General features: G+C 40.2%; 2 protein-coding genes across 2 annotated transcripts in view; both read right to left on the bottom strand.

The window, feature by feature from the left end:
- Window positions 1–2,610: 2,610 nt before the first annotated feature.
- Window positions 2,611–8,891, bottom strand: LOC308095627 (G2/mitotic-specific cyclin-B2-like; the record flags this gene model as incomplete). Its single annotated transcript, XM_080442678.1, has 10 exons — window positions 2,611–2,877; window positions 4,176–4,247; window positions 4,777–4,887; window positions 5,040–5,180; window positions 5,570–5,806; window positions 5,909–6,067; window positions 6,610–6,828; window positions 7,650–7,778; window positions 7,977–8,093; window positions 8,847–8,891. 10 exons carry the CDS (start codon window positions 8,889–8,891, stop codon window positions 2,611–2,613), a joined length of 1,497 nt encoding a protein of 498 aa, XP_080298804.1.
- A 5,639-nt stretch (window positions 8,892–14,530) lies between these two features.
- Window positions 14,531–21,106, bottom strand: part of LOC308094614 (protein misato homolog 1-like) — a 76,356-nt gene continuing 69,780 nt past the window's right edge. Inside the window, 12 exon segments of the mRNA XM_080441377.1 lie at window positions 14,531–15,228; window positions 15,371–15,483; window positions 15,602–15,706; window positions 15,855–16,039; window positions 16,253–16,384; window positions 17,537–17,608; window positions 17,611–17,682; window positions 17,886–18,020; window positions 18,954–19,068; window positions 19,246–19,390; window positions 19,582–19,633; window positions 19,989–20,064. Of these exon segments, the coding sequence (XP_080297503.1) occupies window positions 14,966–15,228; window positions 15,371–15,483; window positions 15,602–15,706; window positions 15,855–16,039; window positions 16,253–16,384; window positions 17,537–17,608; window positions 17,611–17,682; window positions 17,886–18,020; window positions 18,954–19,068; window positions 19,246–19,390; window positions 19,582–19,633; window positions 19,989–20,064 (1,465 nt within the window). The 3' untranslated portion in view covers window positions 14,531–14,965.

Here is a 21,106-nt window from a genome sequence, read left to right as displayed (position 1 = left end):
AGTACTCATTATGCAGAATGTCCCATTTCACATTTTTTCAAATGAATAAAATGTATAAAAATCTTTTGAAAAGAGCAGATCTACAAGCTTGTAGCTCGGCTATTTTCAAATGGCCGAAATGTATATAGGGGCTGAAGTGGGTAATGTATCTTTTGTAGTAATCAAAATCTACAACATAACTAGTAAGGTTTTCAAATGATTGTAGTGGAGTGAAAGTACAATATTTGCCTTTGAGATGTAGTGGAGTAAAAGTACTGGGAAATACTCCAGTAAAGTAATAAATACCTCAAGATTGTACTTGAGTAAATGTACTTTGTAATTTGCTATTGGGTCCACAGCAAGTAAAGTGTGTGGCGGGGAGTGGGTCTGTGGGAAAGAGAGACATACACTTATTTGATGAAACATCAGATGACAGATCCATTTCGTTCCTGTAGCGAGTTTTTTGCCCATGCACCCCATATTATGATCTGGCTTGAAAGTACACTAGGCTCAACACTATATACTCACTCATCTACTGGCAGTGGGAAAGGAGTTCAATTCATTCACGTATTCTGCTTGGAGCACCTTTTATACCTGAGATCTCATGCTATCCTGATCTCTTGGTGTAGTCACACTTAAAGTAGTCGTAGCATTACAGCTTGATCTGTGGAAGTCTTTACACTTTTCTGTCTCACTGCCTCCTTTTTATGTTTGTTAATCCTTATCACTTTGTTTATCGCCTCTCTTGCAGATAACGTTGCTCAAGTACTTCCGTAGCTACATGAGCGAGCACCTTCTCAAGGCCGGTGCCAACATGGCACGTAGAGACGGTGACGAGCTGGCAAGCCTGCCCTACCTCTCTCACTGGTTCAGGACCAAGAGTGCCATCGTGCTGCACCTGTCGAACGGCACCGTCCAGATTAACTTCTTCCAGGTTGGTAAACTTCACTGCATCCAAAGAGTAATGTCAGACCAACAACACACGTGTAGGCTTCACACACTGCTAGTTGGGAGTGTTCAGGAGTTTATATTTGGGAATTGGGACCAAGACCAAGCACAATTCTGTTGTACTTTCAGGTAGGGCTGGGTGATATGACTTCACATTGATGTCCCAATTATTCTGATAGATCTGCCATCTGCCATTGGAAATGGCAGATCTACAGGCTCACAATCGTTGTGAGCTTGTAGGGCGGCTATTTTTGTACACTATTGTGAAGTAGAATACACTTATTTATTTTTTTCATGCGACTTGTTCAATGGGTCAAACTAGCAATGGAATACATGTTCAGAAGCAGCCGTACTGGTCCCGAATATTTCAAAAGGTATATATTCAATCTGCAATTTCTTCAACTGGTTGGCTGGATTTAGAACGGCAAAAACTTACTGTAGGACTAGAACGACTGCAAAAAAAACGAACACAGATTTAGAACGATATTATCTAAACCTCTAAATTCTACATATTGTGCTGGATTGTTAAGGAAAAGCAGCGCTAGTGTTGGGGGGGGGTCAAACCTATGTTCCCCGGACCTATGTTCCCCCACTAAGGTTATGGTTAGGGTTAGGTTTAGGTTAGGTCCAATATTCCCCGCTCTCCTAGGAAAGCGGGGAACATAGAACCTGGGGAACATAGAACCTGGGGAACATAGGTACGGTCCCGTTGGGGGCTCCTTCCACGCTGCATCACAGATTGCACTTGGCGTAACACATTAAATGACATTGTTTTCATCTCCTCCAGGACCACGCCAAGGTGATCCTCTGCCCCCTGATGGTGCTGTGACATACATCGATGAGAAGCTAGTCTTCCGCACCTACAAACTGTCCTTGCTGGAGGAGTTTGGCTGCAGCAGGGAGCTGGCCACAAGGATGCGCTACGCCAAGCAGATGGTGGAGAAGCTGCTGAGCTCCAAGGGCTCTGCAGCACAATCTTGAATATGAGAAGCCACTTTGGGTTAATTGATTTTTTTTTTCTATGTATAATTTTAAATGTGTCTTTACATTTTGTATTTTCAAATAAAAATAATTTGAGCAATATAAATAACTGGTTTGTTTAGGCATGTTTACAATACTCAAGGAAGTATGTTGGAAGTTCATGTAACGTTTGTAATATATTTGCTGGCTAGATCTGGTGTGGACACAAATGATAGCTGGTACGCAGTGGAAGAAGTACTCACATCTTGTACAAGTACCAATACCACAATGTAGCAATACACTCTTCCAGATAAAAGTCTGGTATTCAAAATATACTTGAGTAAAAGTACAAAAATATTTGCATTAAAATATACTTGAGTACTGAAAGTAAAAGTACAAATTTTACAGAATGTGTTTCACAAGTTATGCCTAAAATGGCAAATCTACAAGCTCGCAACACGTCACATCACGTGTTGTGAGCTTGTAGATCTGCTATTTTCAAATAGGCAAAGTTTAAATGGGGTTGACGTGGTTAATGTATGTTTTGTAGTAACTAAAGTTTTCAAATGATTGTAGTGAGTAAAAGTACAATATTGGCCTCTGAGATGTAGTTGAGTTGAAGTAAAAGTTTAGAAAATTGGAAATACTCCAGTAAGGTACTGTATGTACCTTATATTGTACTTAAGTACGGTAATTGAGTAACTGTACTTAGGTACTTTCAACCTAACTGATGTTGCAGATCTCTGCATATGGGACACCTCGGACAGCCTCCATGCTGGGCTGACTCCATGCACAGGGCACCTGGGTGCAAGCCTGCTCATCTTTTATCAATATAGCAGCCAACACAGCATACATTAAAGCTGCTGCATGAGAGCGCACCTCTCCTAAGCTTTTCTTACAGGTGCAATGAGCCATAAGGACTGTTCCATCCTCTTGCACTGTGATCCAGGGGTGTGTTGGGGTCTCATTGAGGCTCATTGAATGCTTTACCTGCAAGTTGCAACACTAGTGAATTATAAGACACATTTCTCCCAAGGGAGACAAAATACAGTACCTCTGCATGAGTTGGCTGCATGTGACCTCACTTGCCCTATTGGGGAAGCCTATCATTGCATAGTAGTACCTATAAAAACCTCTGTGTATGCCCTTTTCCACTATATATGTCCTGATGAAGGCCTGAACAGGCCGAAACGTTGACGAGCAATACATTCTGGAGCTTTTTGCATCTACCAGTGTGCAGACTTTATTCTTTTTCATTAGACAAAATACAGTAACCTTGAAGTAAGCTACCTGTATTAAGACATGTAGTTTAAGACATGCATAACATAATTCAGGACAGCTAGGTAGACAGCTAGGGAGTAGAGTTTAGCCCATTATGTAATGTTTACTATTTGGTTGCATATCCTTTACCTGCCATGGCCTCTGTGACCCATAAACAGGACATATACTGTACTGTCTGATGGCCATTAGAAACAGAGACACAGGAACTTAGAGGGCTCGTCTCAGAGCAAGCAGTTAGTTAAATCATAAATACTGTAACATTAACAATGAATTAAATTCTAACAGAATTTTTCCAAACATCATATCCTAATGTAGCCTAATTTTGCATTCTAATGTAACAAAAGCTAGTGTATTGCATCCCACCACTGACCTAATGCCACAACTTTCTTTTAATTTTCAACATAATAAACATTACCATACTACTGAAAGGAGATTATACCTCCAATTCAAGAGTCAGACCAACAATTCTCATGGTTCAAACTGATCATTTATTACATTAATGGATATTTACATCATTTATAGATATTTACAAAAGTACATGGATATGAGACCTTTGCTATTTACATATATACATACTTGATGGTACACAGAACATTAACACAATTTATGTTACATTTGTTTTTGCACAACAAAGAAATATGCACAACAAACAAATATGTACAACAAACAAATATGTACAACAAACAAATATGTACAACAAACAAATATGTACATGACAAGCTGACAGACAAACAGTAGACAAACGTTTGACAAAACTGTTTCGACCAATGGGCTCGACTTGCGAGCTTGCGCACAGGGTTGCGCACAGAGGCGTCACCTCCATGACGCAAAACGTGTCACAGAGGCCCCAAATAGGCCCTGCATGTCCCAATCCGGAAGAAGGAGTGAAAAGGGAGTATGCGCTGGGTGAGCAACTCCATACAAGTGGACGGGCGGGGATTTCCGGTGCCCTCTCTATTACTTTTAACTTTATGGTTCTCAAGCAGGGGAGCAGCCAGGCTCCTCACAGTGGAGGATTGCAGCTCAGACAGGCGAGTGACGTTCATCAGCTTGCTCCCTGCGTACTTCATCCTGACGGCCTAGTGGAGGAGAGGGAAAACTAGCATTAGTATTCATCTATTTAGGCATCCTTATCTCACTCCATTATATTATACTAACCTAGTGGAGAGGGAACATATTCGTATTCACTATTCATCTATGCAAACGTCCCTATCTTACTCCATTATACTATACTACAATTTACAATTACAATTTAGGCATTAAGCAGACGCTCTTTATCCAGCGCAATTTACAGTAAGCAATTAAGCCAGGTAAACACATACTGTACATCACATGCAGAGAGACAGTGTAGTGTCTCAGTGATCTAGGATCAAGACAGGATAGGTAAACTAAGAAGCTAGCATCAGTCTAAACAATATGATATAAATAATCTGTACATTGAAACCATAGGATGCAAGGTAAACAAATGAACCTAGCATCTGTCTAAATAACATGCTATCTAACCTCCATTTATACTAGTGAAGAGGGAATCTTAGCATGAGTATTCATCTATTCAAACATCCACATCTTACTCCATCAACTTCCAAATGCCTTCGTTTGCCAACTCACCTGGAACTTTGTTTTCCCCTCGTTGACGTTAACGACATTCTTACTGATGTGCTGCATTATGGGCTTCAGGTGAGCCTCGTCGTATGAGGTGTAATGCTGCTCTGTAGGAGTCTGCAACACATGAAAAACAATAATTAGGATCATCATATGTGGTGCAATACTGCTCTGTAGGAAAGGAAAACGGACTAGAATCAAAAGACAAAATGTCAAGCTAGCCATCTGTACTAATAAGCCAACATATACATTGATTCTATTGAACTCACCCATGGCAGGCCACCCAGCAGCAGCTGAGAGAGGCACAGTGAAGCAGCAGCAATCTCAGAGGGCCGGTAGTGAACCATTTCGTAGTCAAGGAGTGTCAACTCCATCAGATACTTTGCCAGCATGTGTCTCTCCACAGTACACTAGAACAAACAAACAACACTATTAAAAAGCCTGCTTGCATATACAATTTAAAATACTCTGCTAAACCCTCATGGAAATAAGAATGTCCACAATTTTTTGGGGGTGGATTGAAATATTCAAATCTGTGTGTTTTAGTCTGAACATTGACACTGCGAGCGACCATGGCGCTCGTGGGAAATAGACGATCCACAAGCTAACATGTCAAATTGTGCTATTTTCTACACAAATCCAAATTAACCACTTGCCAATAACGTTATAAGGTTAACGGCGATAAGTGTTGACAGTCAGTCCTAAAGATCAGATGCAGTCTCGACAAAGCCTTGGGGGAGAGGGTCAAGTCTGATCACTACACCGTGTATGTTAATGAACCATGTGAACAGTGACTCACGCTTGCAGCCTTGGATGCTCTCCTGAGGAAGTGCAAAGGCAGCGGGAACCCCAGCTCAAAGTTGAGGGCCCTCAACACCACCCGCTCCATCTGTTTGATCTGAGTGGTTGTGAAGGTGTTGTCTGTGATGTAGGCAAAGTCCTGGATCCCTGGGGCATATATCTCCTCATACTTTGAGGCCAGCAGCATGGCAGCGACACCAACAAGCTGGAGCTTCTTTGGTGAAACTGACCGAACCTGTAATACATCACAACAGCTAATTAAAAAAAGAAAGGGAAAAGAAAAGAAAGAAAGACAAGAGCAGATCAAATGGCAAACAAATTTGTAAGTTGCCCTTACTTGCAGAAAACGATCCAAGATGGCAACTGTGAGATAGAGTGTCTCCTGCCGCAGCTGGAAACTGGAATGAACCTGGATCAGCCAGTTGATTAGGACAGCTCGCATGTGTGCCGTTATGTCGCAGCCCTTCAAGTACCCGGGTCGCACAGCCTGCTTTACCTGTACAAACAAAATACTTCATTACATTGCTGCAAGACACCAGGTCACATCTAGGCCTGTCACAATTATTACATAATCGCACGATTGCAATTATTTTGCATTGTCGTCATAATCAGTTTCATGTTCAAAAATGTTCATACATGTTCAAAAATAGTGTAAATAGGTCTACAAGCTCACTATGCGTCGCACCGCGTTGTAAGCTTGTCTATTTCCACAATTTCTTTTTACACATTTTCAGTATGAAATTATTAAATATGGCCTAATATGGCCATAGCACATTATTTATTTTAATTATTGGTAGAGGTCCTTGTCAGTCATTTCTTTGCATATTTAAATTATTTGTCAAATCTGCCCAGTGCAATTTTTGTTTACAAAGCCTAAAAGCCAAATAGATAAACATAATTTATGTTCCAATGTTCAATGGAAAAACACAATTAAATCGCCATAATTTGTATGACAATGAATCGTCAAGTAAAAAGTCATGATTGTGACAACCCTTGTCACCTCATGCAGTAAAAAAACATGCCTCTGGCGTCACGTACCTCTAGATCCATTAGATGTGCATATATGTCTTTCACATATTCAGAACATAGGTGGGTCATCTGTGAGTCTCCTGCATCAATGTCCTCTACTGTGAGTGGGTCAGGGAAGGCCAGCCAGAACAGCTCCTCTTCCTCCTTCATGGAAACATCTGCAGCTTGTTCTGGACCAGTGGAGGGAGACACTTGAGGAGGTGCCTCAACTCTGGCTGCTCCAGTCCTCTGAGAAGGAGAAAAAAACAAACATTCAAAACACGTTCTTCAATGAAGTTAAACTGTAGGTAATTTGTATCTTGTATATAGTTAAAATCACTGGTTCTGAACATCAGGTCCAGAGACCACCAGGGGTCCAAATGGACCCTTACAGGTCTGTAACTCTGAGTGTATATCGTCACTGTCGGGTGGAAACCTTGCATGTCCATAACTGTTACTTTTGAGGAAATGGAAAAAATAACCAATTCCAATGGATCCAATGTAGTTATTATTTAGTCACAAACTCTTGTTAATACTTGTCATTGGTTCAATATTTATAAACTTGATTTTAGTTTTAGGGTTACGTTTTTTTTTAATAAAGAATTGAGGTTTTTCAGAAGGTTAGGATTTAGAGGCCGTTTTTTTTTATAAACAAATCGGCCTCAGGTCTAAATGGGTTTCACTATCTTCCAAATGAGCAAATCTACAAGCTCACAACGCGTTGTGACTAGTCGAGTCACGGCTCCTTTTGCATGACACAACAACATAGGGCATTAATTTATATAAAACATTGAAATATGGAGAATGTTTCAACCCGACAGCGATGATATGCAGTGCCACAGTGCAGACTAGCTAAAACTTACTCGGGATTCCAGGATGGATGCTCTCCACACCTTCCTGTCCAGCATCAGGCGCTCTGCAGTGTTGTTAGCTCTGCTGTCACGCTGCAGTGTGTCTACATAGGTGGTGCGCCTCTCTCCCCTCCTTGCTGTGCCTTGTGTCAGCTTGTTGGCCATCAGTTTCAGGTGCCTGGTACAGTGCCCAGCCAGCCTCATCATTCTCTCCCTGACCTTGTCTGCGACTCTCGGGAGGTCCACGTTTCTGATGTGGTCCACGTCCACGCACGATACATCAGGGATCCTCTGTATCATTCTTGTGTAGATGACATCCAGGGCCTTGTCCTGTTGTACTGTCTTGAACTGAGAGTGTACAAAGGGAACCTTAAATTAGAGGTATGCAACTCAACTAAAACAACTAAATGTAAACAATATAATTTGTTTAAATTGACAGTCAGTTTAAATTAACAAAGGGATTTTTCAGTGTAGGGGTCTGGAAAAAAGTATCAAATTGGGGTCTGTGAAATTGTAAATGTTGAGAATCAGGGGTTTAAATATTACCTTGGTGTTAGAAGCCTTGTTGGCAAAGTTGGACAGGTCTCCAAGAGCAGCTCTCTTTGGACCAGCTAGGTTGGTCTTCCCCATGTGTGCAGGGTTCTCCATCTCCACGTTCATCCACTGTTCAGGAAACATTCAAAATCAGAAACAAAAACTGTTACAAACACCCGTTAGTTAAAAAGCAACGTTCAACCTGCACTTTACGTTTAGAAGGTTCAAAACAGACTTCACCAACATTCAAAATTCACTCAACAACCAACGTTTAAAAGCCTTTGAACAACCAACAGCAGCCAAAACTGCACGGACACAATAAAATAAAGTCAAATAAGCCACAAACCACAAAACAAAAGACTCAAACTTAATGCACGTCGCTTGTCGACCAGCAGAGAACAGATAATCAAGCTGACAAAGCGTCCGTTATAAGCTCAGTTCGGCGAGCGACACCAACACCATAATGTTAACGTTTAGCCTGACGGGAGAAAAACAAGCTTAACTCTAGTTATTTTTCATAATTATTGTATTCACCATAACGCTGAACTCAAAATCAGAAACAATAACCGTTACAAAAACCCATAGTTAAAAATTCACTTGAGGTTTAAAAGATTAATAACGTTTTCAGGTTACAAAAATGCACAAACACCCAAAATAGCAAAAGACTCAATCGACATGTCGCTTGCCGACCAAAACAGACGTTAAAAACAACGTGTTTAGTTAAAAAGCAACGTTCAACCTGTATAAGTTACGTTTAGACGGTTCAAAACACACTTCACCGACGTTCACAACATTCAAAATTCACTACAACCAACGTTTAAAAGCCGTTGAACAACCAACAAACATGAGCAAACAGCAGCCAAAACAGATACTCAAGCTGACAAAGCGTCCGTTATAAGCTGGGAAGATCAGTTCGGCGAGCGACATGTTAACGTTTAGCCTAACGGAAGAATAACTAGCTTAACTCTAGTTATATTTTCATAATTATTGTACTCACCATAACGCTGAACTCAAAATCAGAAACAATAACCGTTACAAAAACCCATAGTTAAAAATTCACTTGAGGTTTAAAAGATTCATAACGTTTTCAGGTTACAAAAATGCACAAACACCCAAAATAGCAAAAGACTCAATCGACATGTCGCTTGCCGACCAAAACAGACGTTAAAAACAACGTGTTTAGTTAAAAAGCAACGTTCAACCTGTATAAGTTACGTTTAAGGTTCAAAACACACTTCACCAACGTTCACAACATTCAAAATTCACTCACCAACCAACGTTTAAAAGCCGTTGAACAACCAACAAACATGAGCAAACAGCAGCCAAAACAGATACTCAAGCTGACAAAGCGTCCGTTATAAACTGGGAAGATCAGTTCGGCGAGCGACATGTTAACGTTTAGCCTAACGGAAGAATAACTAGCTTAACTCTAGTTATATTTTCATAATTATTGTACTCACCATAACGCTGAACTCCACCGAAAAGACGATAAAACCGTTAAATTCTGAATACAACTAACAATAAATCTCAAACTCCACCGATGAAGACGATAAAAACAGTTCAATTCTGAACGCAACCGATAATAAATCTCTGTTGATGTCTCTAGTCTTCAGTTATCTACCGCAGTAGTGAGTCAGATGCTCTTCGTTAGATTAACAAACACTGACTGGTTTACTTTCTCTGCTGTCTGCTAGCTAACGTCCACAGACCGCGAGCGCCTCCTCTGATTGGCCGGCCTCCCGTGGAAAGCACGCCGCTCATTGGTTGAAGGAATGCACATCGCGACGTTCGAAGGTGCGCGCGGTGCAGCGTGTGGGGAAAATAGCCGATCTACAAGCTCACAAAGCCACACGTCAGACTCACGTCGTGAGCTTGTAGATCAGCTACTTTCCCGCACACGGCGAAACCGTGGCATTTTAAAGGGTTTAACTTTATTTAACAATGTTATTGACACAATACAGTAGTAGGGTAAAACGGCAAAAATAAAATACAAACAAGAATTTATATTATATTAAATCTACATAATTGTCTTTGCGCACAAACTTGTTGTCATGATTAAAAAGATCAAAATGATTTAATAATAACTATTATTAAATGCAGTTTAATACGTCCACAAATTCCTCTTCAAAGGCTACAGTACATCAAGTCTAAAATACACACAGTGCAAACACACACACACGCAGTTGTAATGTACAGATTTCCAGTGGTGTAAACTAAAGTAACTAAGTACATTTACTCAATTACTGTACTTAAGTACAATTTTGAAGTATTTTAGTTAGTTACTTTGCAGATTTTGATTATTACTACAAAACATACATTAACCACTTCAGCCCTATATACTTTGGCTATTTGAAAATAGCCAACCTACAAGCTCACAATGCAGCGACACCTTGTGAGCTTGTACATCTGCTATTTTCCAAGGATTTTAATACATTTTAAAAACTTGCGAAATGGAACATTCTGCATAATGAGTAGGCTTCTACCATTTTTGACACCAATACTTTTGTACTTTTACTCAAGTACGTTTTGAATTCTTGTAATTGTAATAGAGTATTTCTACATTGCAGTATTGATACTTTTACTTAAGTAAAAAAAAAATAGTTATTTTTTCACCACTGCCTACTAGTCTCTCTTATTATGGAGAATGATAATTCACAGAATAACCTGTTTGAATGGTTAGAATCTGAAGATATTATTAACAACTTGACACCTGCTGTTGGTCTCCCTTATATAGTGGCGCTTAGATAATCGAGACTTGTGTACAACATGGACACTGAACTAAGTGGCTATAGGCGTTTATGTATTTCTCTATCACACACACACACACACACACACACACACACACACACACACACACACACACACACACAGAACAGTGTAGGTATTTCTGTCAAACTGAAACTGAACGCAGAGAATGATAGACAAAGATTAATCCATTTAGAGGAAGTTAAGAAGACAGGCTGCAAAAAGACTACAATCACTTTAGAAATAAGGGTGGGGTTTTAAATAGGTAGAAGAGGAAAGGAACGTAAGAGAGAAAAGGTGAAGGGGGCTGAGGGAATGAGGGCAACATGGAGGGGGTGGGAGGGGTGAAATAAATTGGGAGATAAATAAGGTTGAGAGAGGGAGACAAAGGGAAGGACACAAAGTTGTGAGAGGATACGAGGACAATTCCTGGAGCACACACCAGCAACACCACCAACAGTACATGCTGGGCCCTGAGTTGACCTCCATTTAAACCACACGAACCCTAGCTAGGTTACCTATTCTGAGTGTCATTGGCTGACCAGGATAGGATCAAATACACTCTTTCACTTTTAGGCCAACGCTTCCATCTAGTGGTGACTCGGAGAACTGACAGCCTCGACCTCTTGCCAGCTTGTATTGATGTCTATATAGGCTAATTAAGAAGGGCAGCCTACACATTATGTACATTTATTCATGAAATATATTTGAAAGACATGGTGGAAGTATGACAAAACTATTAAAGTCAATTTTAAATTCCTCATTGACAAGTTCAGTCCAGTTTCCATTTAGGTTGTAGGAAAAGGTATTGGAGGCAGTGTTACTCTCAGTAACACTATCAGATTTATTATGGGATCTAAATATGACTGCACTTTATGGTATTGTTCTCTTGAAGAGAGGCGCAACAAACGGTTTTATTATAGTTTTACCCTCATTGGGAAGCATCCTTTGTATTTGTCTGAGATACACGATGCTGCACAAGATGTAATGACTTACCTTTACTTAAGTGTTATTATGGATGAGAGAGACAGACAGACAGATCAAGAGAGAGTAGAAAGAGAACATAAATTATGACACTAACCAAGATTTTTTTGTACCTCGGTATGATGACAATAAAAATTAAGTCATACAATACTGTAGTTAAAAAAAGAAAAGAAATGTCATATAGTACTGTTGTTAAAAAGAGTCATACATTATGTCATAGTCTAATGCTTTGTTCCCATTAGCCTAAATTGTGATCTATTTTTGTATTTAAAGGTAGGGTAAGTGATTTTCTTTGGTTAAAATAAGTGTTAAATAGCTCTATATTCTGATAGTACTCATTGCTATAGAGTGTTTGTTCAGTAAAAGGAGTCTCCTTGTCTCTCCAGCTCTTTATAAAACAGAAAATGCATTTTCGTTTCAGTTTCATTTCCAATTTTATCCAATCAGGATAGAGAACTCAATCAGGATATAGATTAAACAAGTGAAATTGGAAGTGATGACACTAAGAAATGAGCAGGCAAAATTGGAACTGGAACACTATAAAAATGAAGCTTAAAAATTGGTATTTTCTCCTGATTGGCTGAGATTTTGACACCTACCGGAAAATGTATTTTTTGTTTATTAAAGAGCTAGAGAGACGGGGAGACTCCTGTTAATGAACAAACACTCTATAGCAATGATTACTATCAGAATATCGTGCTTTAACCTTTGGACAAAATACTTTTTGTTTTAACCCAAAAATATCACTTACCCTACCTTTAAGTGATTGATCTTAATTGCAATGTACACATACATTGGTGTAAAGTGGTTGGATTCAGTTGACTTAATCTGTTATCCCAAAGTCACTAGAATACCACAAAACAAATCAATGCTATGTATAAGTATGGGGCTCTGCCTTTAATTGATCATTGATTTGATATGCTGCATGCCACGAGTGTACAGTGGTATTTACTCAAATTGACAGCTATTCAAAGAGGAACTGTGGTCATAATACAACATTGTTAATATAACTTGACAATAACAGCCAATGAATGTACTTTATTAGTTCCGAGTCATTAAAACTGCTATAGTTTAGGTCATCTAAAACTAAGAAATTATTAATATATGACAATAATTGGTATGAATTGTTATGACATTACTAAGGCTAAAACTAATCTTCTCTAATGAAAAAGTAAATATGGGTGCAGAGTACAAGTTTTCCAACAGATGTTTTTAAACAATATCCTAAATCTCAGTTGTGTCAATGATGAACCCTGATCATCAGTGGATGTATCTGTAGATACAGTCATTCTGTAGGGGAGAGGTGTTTTCTGTGGATTTTCATCTTTTGACTTGCCACCTCTCCCTTCGACCTTAAATATAACCTCAAACATCACTTTAGAGTGGAAGGCCTGGTGGTGCAACGTTAAAGGAGAGATTTTTCAATTTGAAGGTCGTGGGTTTGAATCTTGTTCCCGGTGAATCTTTATTTTTGGGCTTTGTAAGGCGAGGAGTATGGAGGCAGCCTGCCTCCATACTCCATACTACTACCTTAAGACATTTACATATTAAGCAAAGTGACATTAGAATTTCATTTTATTATTTGTATTTTTTTTTTAAAGCATTTCATTTTTTTAGATTTCCTTTTAGTATTTTTTTTCTCCCAGTGTTTCATATTAATAGTTTTGTTTGACTCCTGTTCTAGTTTATTGTGGCATTTGATTGATCCTTTATTTGGATTAGATGTCTGTTTTTGAATCCCAAACCTTTAGTTTACAATTGATAGACATAACTCTCGTGCCACAGAAACATGGAAGGTAATAGTGAGAACAAAATCGTTAACCTTGTAGAGGATGGAGAGTGAAAATCTGCCAAATGGTGGAATTGAACCCCAAACCTTTGGTTTACAAATCATGGACAATTGGACATAGCTCTCATGCCACGGAAGCATGGAAGATGCAAGTGAGAAAAAAATACTTAACCTTGTAGAATTTAGATGGAGAGTGAAAATTTGCCAAACTCTGGTCTTGAACCCCAAACCTTTGGTTTACACACCACGGGCATAGCTCTCATGCCACAGCATTGAAAATAGTTAACTTTATAGAGTTTAGAGAGGATCTTTTAGAGTTTAGTGTGAAAATGTTCCTTACCAGCTTGGAAACCTAAACCTTCAGCTTATAAACCCCTGTCATATCGCTTGTGCTACAAAGGCTTAAGGCCAGTTTACACCTATGCAACTTCATGCTACTTTAAAGCCATTTCCCTGGGGAACTAGCTTTGCTGGACGGCATGGACAGAACTGAGTCGGGTGTCAATGTCACACCAGACGATGAGAAGCAACACACAAGGAGCGGTAGCAGCTACACCGGCCCTGACTATCTACAGGAGGCAGCAGACCTCCCCTCCTAACAGGAACAACTAACCCCTACTCTATATCTGTTCTTCATTGCCAGGCATAACTAAACTTAAGATTCTGCCAATGACCCCCTCCCTCCCAAAAGAGTGCAGAGCTGCACCAATGGGATGCTCCAATGTCATGTAGTGTCTGAATGAGTGAGTCCTCTATCTCCCCATAAAAACCTGGAGTACATTATGCAACATTTGAAATCCTCCTCCTGCAGCCTTGATATTCGGCCAACAAGCTTTTCCAAAAGGAAAACGGAGTCATCAAGCCACTCTTAAATTACAATATTCTATACACATCCCTGATGAACAATTATAGGTCCATATCAACCGGTTTAAGTAAAATAAATGAAAAAGCGTTCTTTCAACAACTTCTTGGCACTAAACAACGGCTTTGATGTCTTCAAGACAGGTATTAGATATTGTAATGATGTACTTTTTGAAAACAAAAGCACTTAGTATAAAATAACATTTAATTACACATTAAGAAACATAACAGTTCCTTGTGCACTGTAAAATCCTCATTGTTAATTTAACTAGAGTGTAAAAATGGAAATGGCATTCTCACACTCTGTGTTAAATTAACAGATTTACTGTGGGCTAATGTTTTTTTTTTACATCTTAACGAGACGGGCTTCTTTCTTCTGGTTAATGTGCAATCTACTAACCGTTTCACCTCATTCTGTGACTTTGTGTCCTCATCCAAACCAGAAGAAGTACAGCTCTTTTTCTTCTCACTATGTATGAAAGGTGCATATGTTGATCGGCAGGGTGAATACACAGCTGTTGGGCTGACATACTGTATATATGTCAGTGGACATCAGTCTATCCACATGACTATGGAGTGCATGGAACTCTTCTAAACACAGACTCTCATAATAACGTCATTGTCAGTTATCATCATCATCCTCCTCCGAAGAAGAGCGTAACACTCCACCGCTGTCATCCCGGTAACATCGGGCCAGGAGACGCAGCTCCTCCAGAGCCTCCAGGTAGTCAGCCATTTCAGGTCCTTGTGAGAGGAAGCTGGGGGCCACACGGCCAATGTTAAGGGTGCTGACACCGCGGTGCATATCTGACAGCCATTGGCCGACCGCGGGGCTTGACTGGAGGGAGGTCAGGATGGGCAGGGAAGAGACTACTGGTGCTGAGGCTGCACACAATGAAGAAAGAGAAACAGAAGTTCAAGAAAGGAAGGCAAAAATCACAGAGGCTCCACTTGAAAGAAATGAATCAGAATCGGTTTTGTTCAGAAAAAAATGCCAAAACAACGATTGAAATCACTGTATACTCACAGCCATGGGGAGGGGCCTGACTCTGTAATAAGCCCTGCTCACCAAGAGACTGGCTGCATATGTGTGGGAAAGGAGGTGTCAGTTTGCTGGGGGCTGACACCAGATGCAATGCCCTGTACAGCAAAGGAGAGAGAGGCAAAAAGACAAGAGCAGAAACCGTCAATCAGTAGTAGTTACATACAAAATAGTAGTTATCTGTTGTGTGTGTGTGTGTGTGAATGGGGAACTCACAGAGGTGTGGTAGGATAGAAGGATCTGATGTAGTCTTCAAGGACATCTTCCCCACGGTTAAGGCTGTACAGGGGAGTGCGTGGCTGGGTTCCTGGTTCCAGAGACCTGATAGCATGGATCGTAGTTTTTGTAGTTGTTTTTTCATCAAGTATTACAAAAGTCACGTGGAAGATGCTTATCTGGGCTATGTTACGTTTTATGGCAGAAAGAAAATCAACAGTCATGTATTCATTCATTTGGGGAAGATGCTGACCTGACCAGGCTCTGTCCCTCCAAGCCCTTGAGTGTTACCATCTGGCCGTAACATCGACCATCACCAAGTTCCGGGCAAGCTGATAAGGGTTTCCATGGTAGTGCATCAGCACAGGATGTCAAGGCATCAGGGAGACAGCTGCCGTGCATCATGGGAAAGGGAACGGCACCATACGCAGCCACCACCTGAAATTAACATTACCTCACTGAGCACAAGCTAAAAGCCTCTTGCATGGTATGTAGGAAACCTCATAGAGGACAATCACATTTATTTAACATTGATGATGATCACATATGATGACCCTAAAACCTTAAGTCCAGTGGTGCTAGGACAGGTAAGCTACATTATAAAACAACATAGAAAGAAACTATTGTGTTCATATGAGAGCATGAAGTCACCTTTCTCCCGGACGAGGCCAGCGCATCTGCCACTTGCCACATGGGGACAGTGTTGTTCCTCAGCCTGTAGGATGCAGTAAGGGCATCCAGACCTAGAGCCAGGACAGCGCTGCTGTGGTACCACAGTAAGGGCTGGCACAAAGGAAATATAAAGATGTACTTAGACATAGATCAATTGATAAATCAAATAAAACTGGAAAATCTCTATGGTAAACTGGCAATTAGGAATGGCAGGCAGGGGGTGTCTGGATGGCAAAGGATTAAAACACTCGCCCCCCACACCGCCCGAGTTCAATTGCGTTGGACAGTCCTGGTGGCACTATAATAGGGCAATGTAAACGCAAGTTTCACCGCAATCGGACGCTGCGTTCATGATTTGAGGCATTTTGTTCAAAACGGGCCACTCCTGCAAACTTTAGATGTCAATCTTAGCCGATCAGGATGGCATATGAAAAATCCAGCATGTTCGTCTTTATCACTAAAGAGATCATGTGTACCGATGTGCGTGAAATGTGGATAAAATCTGAAATAATATTAAAAAAATGTTTTACATAAGTCGGCCTCCTGGTGGCGCTATAAAAGGCAGATGTGAAAAATGCAGGGCAAAGGTTTTTCCTTGGCCTCTAGGGAGTAAGCATACAAAGTTTTATGCAAATCGGTGAAGTTATAGGTAAAAAAGCAAATCGGCCTGTTATAGCGCCACCATAAGGCTGATTTGAAAATTCAAGTGGCTTTTCTTCCTCGGCCTAGTGGGAATGTGCATGCAAAATTTCAGGGAAATCACAAGCTGTGTTCAGGATTTGTGGCATTTTGTTCAAAATGGAGCACTACTGCAAACTTTGGAAGACAATCTTAGCCAATCAGGATAGAATATGGAATATCTGGAAAAAAACAGTTAAAAAAATCTGAAATAATCAGTTTTAAAAAATCTGTTCGTTTAATGACTATAGAGATACTGCTGTGTACCGATTTACGTGTGTTTGGACAAAATCTGTAGGAGTACTGTTAAAAAATTTGTTTTGCAAAAATCGGCCTCCTGGTGACGCTACAACAGGCCCATGTGAAACATTTGGGGCAGAGGTTCTGCTCTGGCATCCAGGGAGTGTGTGTGCACAGTTTCGCTGCAACCAGGCCAACACGGTGCCGGAGATTAGCTGCTCGCAGACAGACACACGGACACACGGACACACACACACACACACACACACACTCATGGATGGACAGGGTGCAAAACAAAACTAAGAAAACAGTCTGGAGAGAGAGAAACTGATAAGTGAGACTCACATTGTAGTTTAGATGAGGAAAGGCCATGGGAGAGGTGGGTCGTCTGCCCAGCCCACCCCTCAAGGTCATAAGAAAGAACTGTGCCTGGCCATATGCACTGTCCCTAATGCACAGTTCATCAGGTGGTAGAGGTCCTTCATTGGAGTCTGAATCAACAGAAGCAATAGCATTACAAAATAAGCCTTGTTTGTTGCAGCAGTATAAAAAGAAATGGTGCTTTTACAAAAAAAAAATAGATAAAAGAACGATAAACTACCTCTGGGTTAAATGACAGGGTTAGACAATGAACAAAACTGTAATCTTGGGGAGTTTTGCAGATAGCTACCATAGAACGTTTCTCATTACTCACCGAATCTGGGTGGCTGACAGGTGCCAGCCCCCAGGTTAGGATACCTCTCCCACCATATGGGTCCTGCAGCATTTCTGTGACCTTTGATCCCAGGCCGGAAAAGCCATCGGCCAAGTCACACAGCACCTGGAACCCCTGATAGAAACAAGGGATGCAGGAAGAGGAAGAGATGGAAGTAATGGGAAAAGAAAGAAGGGAATGAAGAAAAGGACAGAAGGAAGAAATGATAAGAGTACTTTCACTAGTGAGTAAATATGTTCCCGTTTTTGGTCAACATCACAAATGCACTTGAAATAAAGTAGATACAGTAGTAATTGGATGTGTACCCGACTTAACCCAAGTTCCTCTATAATCTTCAGTGTAATGCACCTATAATAGAACATGCATATGATCACATTTGATATTAATGCGCTCATGCAAGTGTCTAGAATCCACTTTGTCTCATCACAGGTTTATACAGAGCCCCTAAAGGGACATTTGTAGGTAAAAAAAAAATAGGAGTAGCTTTACAAAAAACAAAGTTAGTGAATTAGTTTGTGAAGTTTGTGAAAAACAAATGTGGACGAATAAAATAAAATAAAACTCAATTCACCAACTAGTTTTTTTCCCTGCACCTTGAAAAAAAACAAACCTGAAAAAATAAAATAAACCAACACTTTTCAAAATAAAGCTACCCCTAAAAATGTATTACCTACAAATGTTCCTTTAGGTTTACAGGTGAAATGAAGTGGGGGAAATTAGTTTTTGTGCTAGCGCCATTGTTTTTGTTGTTTTCAGTAAGAAAGGAAAAGAAGAGGGGGGGGGGGGGGGGAGCCAGGAGCAAGAATCTATGTTAGCTTATATAACTATAGCTATAACTTCATCAAATGATGAATGCTCAATCGATTTACAAACCAGTGTCAATGTGGCAAATGATACACCTAAGTTTGCAAACAAATTTTGTGTGCGTGTGCGTGTGTGAAATGAGAGGTGGAGGTAAATTGTAAATTGAGAGTGTGTACAATGAAACTATTTAAAATCTAAATCAAAACAATGAGTAGAGTTTAAGTGTGTATGTATTGTAGTTACCTGAAGATGATCACATTCCTCCACAAAGAAGTGCAGTCTGTCCTCCAGCTCTTCCAACACAGATCCCTGGAGCAGTGCCTCTCCCTGGCCAAACGCTTCCAGACGGTGAGTCTCCCTGGACATCCACACATGCACACTGTTGTTGAGACTCTGACATGGCATGTATATCATGAAACTGAATATAATGAACTATGGTGCACCAGATAACTCTTTAACATAATCTGGACATCCCAAATAGTCCCACATCGCTCCTCCAAGAATGTGTGTAAAGTGGATCGGCGCTGCCCCTCACCCATCATGGTTGTACTGGTGGATGACGGAGATGGTGCGAGGGTGCAGGTGGATCCTGAGGAAGTCAGACCATACCCTCACAGTGCCCTCCAGCCTGTAGGTGTTCTGTAAACGCTCCAGATGGTCGTTCACAGTAGCCATGCTCACTGCAGTTGACAACAGGAGTTTTATGAATGATCTCTGGTTACTTTTAATTACACGCAGAAGGGAACACCATAAACTGCATTTACATATCACATGCAAAGTTCAAACAATTGCCCATAAAAATAATATAAATACATATTTAAGAGAAAATTGCTGATTAGGAGTTGAGAAAATTATTGGATCGTTCTATTACCTGAGCACTGAGGGTGAGACTCGGAGGCAAAATCAGCAAATACCTCCCCCTTCTGAAAAGAAAGATAGACGTCAAAATAAGATTGAATGAGGATGTTTTCATGATTCAAGTTCAGTACTATGCACATGAAAGTTGTAAGTGGATGAAAAACAAAGCCCTGTCCTTTAATCTTAGGACTCTTTTTGTTCCCAGTGATGGAATGAATAATAAACAAACGCTATGCTCTCAGAGCTGTCTGAAACATAACCGTCCTTTCTTTTGAAAATAATTACATGTCGATGTCACAGAAGACGGAACCTCTTTTCTTTTTTCATTTTCAAAAGACTATTTACAAGCATTGTGTCATAAGATCAATTTAAATAACATATCGTAATGCACAGGATTTACATCTCATTATAAATACTAACATCTAGTTTGTCCAGGTCTTGGAGGAAGGGGTTCTTTGTCGTGGGAGTCTCTTTGTGCAGCATCATTTTTCCCTCCCTGCCAAGTGGAGCACATTTTCATATTGAATACAAAGAACCAATAACTTGTTATGCAAAGATACTTAGACCAAAATGTTAAATATTTTCATATTTTTGTAATGGGAGGAATATTCAATATATTTGAAATTGACAATAAAAGGGTTTTTGAGATTAAAGGGGTTTTTGAGTACCGTTTGTGAAATGTGGTTCACAAATTATATCACATGGGACAGGAAAAAGAAAAAGAAATATTCATTTATACTATATTTAGTTGTTGGTATCCTCTAAGCAGCCAAATAATATTCTGACATATACAGACATTATGAATCAAACGCCTGTCCATTTTTGACCATGCTAAAATCTTTCACACTGTGCCAATTATTGAATTGAGTCTACCCGTTTGTGTGTGATGAAACTACAACCTACAGTATGTCAGCTGACATATGTTGGGGCAATATTTACCTTGAATAAAACAAAACAAGAAAAAACAAATAAATGGAGGAAGATTTAGACTCAGACTTGGATTGATGATTCTCCAAAGGGCAGTGGAAATATCTCCAGATATTTTTTACACAAAACTGTGTACACTTAGACTAGCAGATACTGTAGTGTTTGATTCCTGAGCTTTAAAACATGAAACATGTAAAATAATTGTTGCAGTAGTTTGTCTGGTTATGGTAGAAGCACACTTAACGACCATGGCACATGGCACAAAATCGGCAGAACTCATAGCCTACGACACTGATGCACGACTGTGCATCAGCTTGAAGAAGGCTGTCCTTTATCCTGTCACACTGAACGACACAGATTCACACGGGCAGATACAAAGTCACACAGCATATTTGTCGCTCTGTATCCGTGTTGTTCAACACTGTCGTTTACGTCATCTCTTCCCTGCGTCATCGGAGCTACAGTTGTAGTTTTGTATCTTTGTATCTGGAAGTTGAACCCAGCTCAACTTCAATTTGTATCTTTGTATCTTTGTATCTTTTGTAGCAGCTGCAAACGTCGGATGTTGCTTTGTATCTTCATGTCGCTGGCTTCCATTGGAAATTAATGGT

The sequence above is a fragment of the Gymnoscopelus braueri genome (genome assembly GCF_963280865.1).
Source record: "Gymnoscopelus braueri genome assembly, chromosome: 11".
Taxonomy (NCBI): Eukaryota; Metazoa; Chordata; class Actinopteri; order Myctophiformes; family Myctophidae; genus Gymnoscopelus; species Gymnoscopelus braueri.
Note: the sequence above shows the minus strand (reverse complement) of the source record. Positions and strands in the feature narration are given on the sequence as shown.